Consider the following 9,570-nt stretch of genomic DNA (forward strand, 5'->3'; position numbering starts at 1 on the left):
CGAGACAATACACATGCCTTGGCAACTCTGTTTAGTCACTTCAGTAACTAAGTTGAGTCTGTGAAAATATCTCCCATGCAGATTACATGTTTTTTGTGGTGGTCTGTGTGTGCCTCAATATCTCTGAAATGGGAAGCGGTAAAGAGATGGGAAGAGATACATTTGTTGCCTCTACAAGGAGGGTTATAAGTGTACAGATATAGCCACTCAGTGGGAATAGGAGTGTGACAAGTTCAAAAAGTGGACCAAGAAATTTCGAGGCGGAGGAGATTACACCTTTCCTATCCCCAAGCCTCACTATGGTTGGCCAAGGAAGATATCATATCGTATCTCTAAGGTTATTAGAAGGCAGTTGGATAAAAATCAAACACCCACAGCTCGAAAACTGAAGGAAAGAAATCCTTCCCTGCTTCAGGATGTGTCTGTAAGATGTATCTGTGATCATTTGCTCAAAGATTTATAATAACATAGTTGTTGTGCTGAAGTTCTTCCCTTGTTAAGTGTGAAAAACGTACATGATTACATAGACTTTTGTAAAACATATAAGGATTGGACCCTAAAAGATTTGGAACAAGTCTTGTGGAGTGATGAGTTGATGTTTGTGGTGTTGTCAGGCTGCAGGTCAAAGTGTGTGAGGCATCCCAGGGGGGTTGGACCCTAATGACTATACAGCTATACAGCTAAAGTGGTAAAGCATGCACCAAGTGTTATGGTGTGGGGGTGCTTTGCATTTGGAAGAATTGGAAATTTAGTGTTTCTTGAAAAAAAAAAAAAATGAGTGTATATTAGCATAGTTATTTTGAGTTATTGTGTGATAACCTGCCTGAAAGTTTTGAAAAGTGTAACACTAGTTGCTTTACGCTAGACAGAGCTCTTGCTGACATGGCTCAATCTATTACCCACTAGTTAGAGGACTGTGATGTAAATTACTTCAAAAAGTGGCTAGGGAATTCACCAGACCTGAATCCCATAGAACATATGTGGCATATCATTAAAAAAACAGCTTCAGGATCATGATGCTTCAACCAGGGCCGGCCCGACGCATAAGCGAAGTAAGTGGTGGCTTAGGGCCTTGAGGCCACAAGGGGGCCCCAAAGAGCAATAAAAAATATATTGTAGCCTATTTGTTATTTTTTGCCCATGTATAAATAATTATTTCTATATGATCAAAGATATGGAGACAATATGGAGTTGTAAAAATATATTATAAGTAATGTTATGTGGTTCTTTGTACTTAAATCACCCATAGATTGTGCTAAATCACCATTAAATCTAATCAAGTAGTATTTATATGGGATCATAAATGCTCTTCGGGCGGCCATTTTTTTCTGGGTATTGCAGATCGGGCACCACCCACTAATATTCTTCCATGGGACCATGGGAGCCCCCCTCCAATGAAGTAATTTGTCCTGCTGCTAGGCAACAAAGGCCATATAGTTGCTAGATGTCATTAGTGAGATTCGAATCGATGCCCCGCAATTTACCACCATCGTGGTAGAATGCGGCACCTTAATTCACGTGACCACTAAGGACACTAAGAGTGGGTGAAATAAACCATTTGTGTTACTTTGTTTTAGGTACAGTACAGTAGCTCTGTTCATTTATATCATTAAATATTTGTGTGGTATTTATTCATTATTTTATTTTATTCTTTACGTCTTTGTACAATTGAATTTATAATTATTTTTGTGAGCTAATAAAGTTAAAATTTGGAAGTGTTATTTGTTTTTATTGATCTTGCATTACAATTTATTGTTCCACATTGCCATTGCATTTTTTTTTAAACCAAAAATAATTAAACATGACACATTTACAGTAAGAACATTGCTACCTGTTTATTTACTTAGGGGGCCCCCAAATACAATTTCGCTTAGGGCCCCATGGAGGCTTGGGCCGGCCCTGGCTTCAACTATAGCAAAGCTAAAAATAGAAATACAGGATATTTAGGATAGTACTATTCCCCATCACGTAGAAAAACTGGCAGGAAGCCTCTCAGCACATTTGGAGGTCATCAAGCTTAAAGGAAGATTGCTTGGCAAATAAGGTATGTCATGAGCTGCCGTGGTACAGTGGAACCATGTGTGCTTTGGGGTTCGCGGGGTCTCCAAGCGCATGGGTTCGAATCCTGTCCACAGTCCGAGTGTAGGTTGGGCTTCCTCACTCGGGGCAACGGTTTCCTATCGGGTGGGCTTTGAGATAGTAGGTACCCCAAATAGTGCCCCCTTTAGCCCATAAATTCCCGTGAAAAAAATAAATAAATAAAATAAAGTCTTTAAATGTCTATTCAAATGTCACAATTGTTTACATTTGTCTTATACCTAAACCTTCTGCAATGATTGTGTGTGTGTGTGTGTGTGTGTGTGTGTGTGTGTGTGTGTGTGTGTGTGTGTGTGTGTGTGTGTGTGTATATATATGTATGTTTGTGTGTGTGTGTATATGTATGTATGTATGTATGTATGTATGTATGTATGTATGTATGTGTGTGTGTGTGTGTATATATATATATATATATATATATATATATATATATATATATATATATATATATATATATATATATATATATATATACAGTGGAGACTCAATACTCAAATGTCTTAATAGTCAAACTTTTAAATGTTTGAACACAAAAGTTTGACTTAATACTCAAAAAAATACCTAGTAGTTGAACATCCACACATGCGGTTGTAAACAAAGGCTCCTGACCTCTCCTTCCCCCCCCTCCGCCACTTGCCTAGTGCGGTTGTGAGAATAACATTCTCCTGTGTTCTGTCTGTAGTTTTCATTTAGAAACTTACAATGACAACAAAAAGGCATTGCATCTGGTATTTGAACATAAACAAAACTATAGCCTCTCCCTCACCACCACCACCACTTGTCCCATTCTGATACCGGTATTACTAGCAATACCAAATCTAAAATACCAATATTCCGGTATACCAGATACCAGTGCACTCATCCTCCAACAAATAACCTCCCTACTCCTCCCCACCTTTTTTCCCTCCTCTTCTACATTATCCATCACCAATCTTCACTTACAGCATGTACAAATCAAATTTACAGTATAAAGGAAATTACATTGAAATTTTTGTAAACTTAAGATTTTGCTAAGGTTAGAATGAATTACCTGATATATAGGTATCTGTATTCAAACTTTTTGATATTTGAACAGCCATTTGGAATGAATTAAGTTCAAGTATTGAGTCCCCACAGTGTGTGTGTATATATATATATATATATATATATATATATATATATATATATATATATATATATATATATATATATATATATATATATATATATATATATATATATATATATATATATATATATATATATATATATATATATATATACACACACAAACACACATCAGGTGCCTATATCCATTTCAAAGAAAATCAATTGTGAACACATGCACTTTCACCATAGGAGTGTCCTGAGATGACCTGAAAGAATTTCATTGGAAATCTGACCTCTTGACCATAATCAGGAGTAAGGTAAGAAACAAAACATAGTTGTGTTGATCAAAACTTCAATAGGGACAATTTTTATATTTCTTGCAGTATAATACTCAGTTAAAACAATTATGTATCTACAAAACTGCATATTAAAATTCCTTAATTTGGAAGCTTGTAAGATCTCTTAAATTTTTTTTTTGGTAGCTTTTACAGAAAAAATATCACTCAAATCTATTTATTTTATTTTGTGTTATTTTTATTTGAGTTATACAAATACTCATGTACATAACTGTTTATTTGAGTGTCTTTTAATTCTGATATGAAGGATAATGTTTTATAGTATGAATAGTTTTCCATGAATAAGAATTTTCAACATGAGTAAAATACAGTTTTTTCTTTTGAGAAAAGTAATTAATCAGTTTCTTAGGGATATATCACAGTCTAGTCTTTAAACTGTAAAAAAAAAAAAAAAAAAAAGTTATTATTCTAGACAAAAAAATATGGCAGCAGATCAAAATGTTTGATAATGATCGTAAAAATGGTTTTCCACTCTTATGGTCAAACAATCAACTATCTTCTCTATATTCAAGTGAAAAAAATAAAACCTGATCAAATAATGCATTATCACAAAGTAAAAACAAATAAATGTTTTTAGACTCCTAATAATTACTGTATGATATGTTCAATAGAAGTGGGAAGGATGATTAATTTGCCGATATTATGTGTATGATCTTGCAGCAAATATCAATATCAGTAGCTATATTTTTGCAGTTATCAGTAATATTCTACACATTACACATTCCATTTGGCCATTATGAAACTTAATGACTGGATTAATTTAATGAAGATCTTAAAAATTAATGTTATTTCATTAGATGAAGAAACGCAGATTAGCAGTAAATTTTGAGCATAAAACATAATATATATATATATTATATATATATATATATATATATATATATATATATATATATATATATATATATATATATATATATATATATATATATATATATATATATATATATATATATATATATATATATATATATATATATATATATATATATATATATATGAAGAAAGCATGAATTAGCAGTAAATTTTGAACGCATAAAACATATCATATATATATATATATATATATATATATATATATATATATATATATATATATATATATATATATATATATATATATTTTTTTTTTAGGACAGTTCTGAATAAAATAATATATAATATTTTCAAGATTTCCCCCTTTTGATGTGCTGAACCACTCTAAATAACAGACATCATACCAGGGAACCACAAATTAAGATAATAGCAATAGTTTTAAAGTATGTGAAATAAAACAATAATCTGACACAAGTCCTAACACTCGTTACCTGCTCCCCATAATGTTCTATAGCCACTGATACAGGCAAGCTTGCCAATTTTATGACCACTACTTCCATGCATGACTACTGTACCACAATCTCAAAAATTACTCTAAAATGAATTCTTATTTACTTCAAAGGGACCACTCATGATGCTAGATAATATTATATTCCAACCTAATCATTGTCTAAATTGCACAGATTTTTGTTTAAGTACAGAATACTATAATCTGGAGCTTACCATGCAGTTTTCCTCACCAGTTTCTCTCATGTATATTTGGCCATGTATGAATGCAAATGGTTTCACTCTTCCAAGACAAATTACAGTTCTGGAGTGTACACCCCTTCATCTTCTAACAAGTTAACAAAAGATGCTACTCTTTTGCGCCAGTCAACTCCCTTCATGACACGCATTGAGTCAAGGAGACCCAGTAGCTTTTTAACACCAACAAAGATTTTTCCATGACGAATGTGCTTCAGAACTGCCTCAATCTGGAACACAAATATAGTCAGTATTACTATTCATATGTAGAATATGTATTCATTTAATGTTTCAAAAAAAAAAATTTTTTAAGATATTCTAGGGAAACTATTACTTCCTGGAAATGTTTCTCTAGATTTAGCATCTACCAGTTGTCAAGACAATCTATAAAGAAGTACATGTCCATAAACCCACGAATACGAATGAGAGACTTGATTAGATTAAAGACGGGCAATATCAAATGAAATGTTGCACATGACGTCTTTGAGTAGAGAAAGATGAAACATTTACTCAGTCATCTGCTGCATCATACTTCTATCCACCATTGTTATAGGGAGCAGTGGTGACAACTTGAGGTCCAAGGCACCGCATATGCCATATTCCTAGTTCTTATTTTATTTGTCACTGTTTTCTTTGGCAAGTGATAGTCATTTAAAAAGACCATTCATTGACACTTGGAAAGTTTCATCTAATTACTAACAAAGTCACTATTCATCTCCCATTACTAATCATCTTTGGTGCCATTTCTGACATTACTTTCTATGGCGTTGCCTGAGTTTGCTATGGTAAAAATTCATCTTGAAAAGATTCATAGTTGTCATCTTTACAGGTTTATTTCCTTTAGAATCCTATCATGACCATCTCCTTGGATGAGTTCTGATGGACAAAGATCTGGTATCAATATAAAGACTGACTAACAATGAAATCTGTATTGCCATGCTTGTATGAACTAATGAAATAGACATACCTCATCTGGACTCATTGCTTGTGATTCCTCAAGCACAAGTCTAACATCTTCCACATGTGCAATATAAGGAACCCTGATGACAGCTGTAAAGGCTGAAAGGAGACCCAGTTCTTCCAATACTGAGCGACGTTTAGATGTGCAGACGACAAGTAATTTACGGCCTGGAGGAGGGGAGGCTGACAGAAGAGAGTACATGGCATCCAGAACAAGGGACTGGTATCTTGGGCCAATGGGTGAATATCCCATCAAGTGTTCAAGATCATTCATGAAAATGCAACTTAGTTCAGAGCGGTACGCATCATCAAAAGTTTTACTGATTCTCAAACACTTGGAAGCCTCCATGAAACCAACCATTTCTCGAGAATTAATGACTTTTATAAAGGGGAAGTTAGAATTTTTGCACAAATATGCTGCCATTGCAGAAGTACCTGCAGTTGGTGCCCCTTCAAGTAAAAGGCAAAGCCGATTACTAGTTTCAGGTGACCTTGCTTGCTTTACAAACATCAATCCCTTTTCCACCAGTTCTCTCGTTGCTCCCCAATTAATGATTCCCCTCTCAATAAACTTTGACAAAGCTTCATCACTGGTCCCTAAGGAGGGTTTTACATCATTTTCAAGGGAGTAGATAAAATCTGCTCGAGTAACTTTTAATTTGTCAATGGCATTAGGATCCACCTCAATTTTGTTTCCCAGGTGAATGTAGCGCTTCAAGGCCGAGGATGAGGAAGCCTTCACAAGACCCTCAAGTTCTGCTCCTGAAAAATTTTTTGTCAAGGAGGCAACTTCTGCAAGGTCAACATCATGATCCAGTTTGTTGTGCTCCTTCATTTTTGCAGTTTTGATCTTGAGAATGTCAAAGCGTCCCTTTTCATCAGGAAGACCAATTTCTACTTGGATCTCCAGTCTGCCAGGCCTCAGCAGAGCATCATCTATCATGTCCTTTCTGTTGGTCATGCCAATGACTAGAATGTTATTGAGTTGCTCTACACCATCAATCTTGGACAAAAGCTGGTTGACCACAGTGTCATTGACACCAGTGTTGCCAGCAACTGAACCTCTCTGTTTGCAAATGGCATCAACCTCATCAAAGATGATAATGTGAAGACCAGAATTGGGACCCATGCGCTTCTCCTCTTCTTCAGCCTCAGCAAAGAGGCGGCGCACATTGGCTTCAGACTCTCCCACATACTTGTCTAGAATCTCAGGACCATTAACAATCTTTGGTTCTCGAGCATTAAGCATCTTTCCAATCTGACGGGCCATTAAGGTCTTGCCAGTACCTGAAATATGAGGATATTCTAAAAACTTTTATCATCTATGATATTATCATTTTTAGAAAATAATCTAAAACTTTCCAAGATTCAAGGTTCTGGTAAGCAAAAATTAAATAGTTTATACCTGGAGGTCCATACAACAGTAGACCCTTGACATGCTTCACTCCCAGCTGTTCTGTTACTTCTGGTGGAAAAACTCTTGAGGCAAAAGCTCTTCTGAGGATCTGAATAAATTGTTCATCTAAACCACCAATGCCCATCTTCTGGAAGTCCCAGTCAGCTGAGAAGAGACTGGTGTGGGTTGATCGAGCCTGCAAAGTCAAGTTTTCAAGGTTAACATCAGCTCTGTATTGGCACTTACAAGTAATGATCTCATTAACAACTTTTCTTTCTCTTAGATAGTCAGCCACTGCGTATTCCTTTTATATGAATTGTCTTCCCTTTGAACCTACAGTATCCATTCCATCTTTGTATAGTCTTGTTATTTCACTTTCTGTAAAATTATTCACATATCATACAATCTTTCATCTTTAAGATATACTAAACCTTCTATATAGTTTCACTGCTTTCATAACCATCTTCCCATCTGATTGACATAACACATACTCGCTACTTGAATCCTAAATCTTTGAATTTCTATCAGTCTACCTCTCAAATGCATACACTATAGTCTAAACTGGCTGCTGGGTCTCGGTCTGGGATGAAAATACCTGTTGTCAAAGCTTGAGGAAAACAGTAGTCTATCTTTGTGATAATTGTGTTGATCAACAGAAAACATGTATTATACACATACACATAAAACTAATTATATCATCAATAAGCTAAAAAATATTTTGAACAGTAACCAAAACTGTCCACTTCCTGAGATTGAGACCAAGCAGCCAGTTTAGAAGACAGACTATAATATACACTAGAATCTTCAGGCCATCACATAATTCTTTCTTTATCTTTATACTCTCTGTCCTATCTTTCATTATATACTTCAAACATTCTACCAATATCCATTCTTGCAATGCTCTCTCTTGGAACTAATTCTTCTTTCATAACTATATGTACTGTACACATGATTGAACAATGGTACAAATGGATATCACCTTTTCTTATATTTTGGTTTCATCTTATATATATATGCTCTTCAGCATTACTGATTTTTTACACACTTCAAGGCTGTGCTTTTTATGGCAAAATATGGTTTATTATAGCACAAAATATATACATTAAATTCTACAATCAAATAAAAATAGATGCCCTCTAAAGCATATGATGCACTCTTGAATCACTTATCTAATTAGCTGGTAACTACTTTATTTTAAACTAATGAGCTTACATAGTCAAACTCCCATGATTTAAAGAACAATAATGAATGAGCTGACATAAGTGCTTCAGAGATTATCAACAAGCTATTAATTATGTGCTTTATATTATCTTATTAATAATACCTAGAAGCAGAAGCTGTCATACCTTTGCTTTGCCTGTAAGGATTAGGAAAGAGCCTTCACTCTTCTCAAATATAAGTGAAGAATTGGGTTGTAACACTCCAAAATCTATTTTACGTGGCTCCTTTTTCGTCCCTGATGCCACTGCTTCTGGGTCAGCAGCTGTAAGTGGAAGTGGTAAATAAATATTTAAGCTTAAATAAATGTTCAACAATACATGCTCAATATCTTGAGCATGTATCAATCAATACATGCTCAATATCTTGAGCATGTATCAATATCTACCTGTCAGTCCATCTATCTTTACATGCATGTTTAAATATTTGGTCCTGTTACAAAACTTTTACTAATATCATGCATTTACCTAGTTGTATTGTACAGGGTTCAAGCGGGGCTCATAGTGTCCTGTCTCCATGTCTCCACTTATACAATTTTTTTAAAAACTTATGCACATTATTTGCTGTAACAACTTCATTATTCAATGCATTCCACTTTTCCACTGTTTTACGTGGAAAATTGTATTTTCCAATATCCTTCACACACTGCCTCATACTGATCTTCTTTACATGTCCTCTTGTCCTTCTATCTTCTTCTATTACCACCACTAGGTCTTCCTTGTCTATTTTCTCAATGCCATTGACTATCTTGTGCATTGTTAATCAGTCTCCTCATTCTCTTCTATCTTGTAAGGTTGGCAGTCCCATTTTTTTTCAGCCGTTCTTCATATATTAGGTCCTTTAGTTCCGGCACCATCTTTGTAGCAATCTTCTGTATCCATTCTAATCTTCTTA

At 34.6% G+C, this 9,570-nt stretch overlaps 1 protein-coding gene across 1 annotated transcript; it reads right to left on the reverse strand.

Moving 5' to 3' along the window:
* Positions 1–1,708: 1,708 nt before the first annotated feature.
* Positions 1,709–8,936, reverse strand: LOC123499751 (vesicle-fusing ATPase 1-like). The gene is made up of 5 exons (XM_045248200.1): positions 8,805–8,936; positions 7,468–7,654; positions 6,070–7,349; positions 5,082–5,332; positions 1,709–2,177 (listed from the first exon to the last, which is right to left on the reverse strand). The coding sequence occupies exons 2-4, from the start codon at positions 7,601–7,603 to the stop codon at positions 5,162–5,164; spliced, it is 1,587 nt and encodes a 528-aa protein (XP_045104135.1). The 5' UTR covers positions 7,604–7,654; positions 8,805–8,936; the 3' UTR covers positions 1,709–2,177; positions 5,082–5,161.
* Positions 8,937–9,570: the final 634 nt, after the last annotated feature.

The sequence above is a fragment of the Portunus trituberculatus genome, chromosome 50, assembly GCF_017591435.1.
Source record: "Portunus trituberculatus isolate SZX2019 chromosome 50, ASM1759143v1, whole genome shotgun sequence".
NCBI lineage: Eukaryota > Metazoa > Arthropoda > Malacostraca > Decapoda > Portunidae > Portunus > Portunus trituberculatus.

Excerpts from the sequence above, each read along its gene's own strand:
- LOC123499751 (XM_045248200.1), bottom strand. The coding sequence starts at position 7,603 with ATGGGCATTGGTGGTTTAGATGAACAATTTATTCAGATCCTCAGAAGA. Across the intron at positions 7,350-7,467 it reads ACTGTTGTATGGACCTCCAG|GTACTGGCAAGACCTTAATG; the intron begins GTATAAACTATT and ends CTCATATTTCAG. Across the intron at positions 5,333-6,069 it reads AAGCAATGAGTCCAGATGAG|ATTGAGGCAGTTCTGAAGCA; the intron begins GTATGTCTATTT and ends TTTGTGTTCCAG.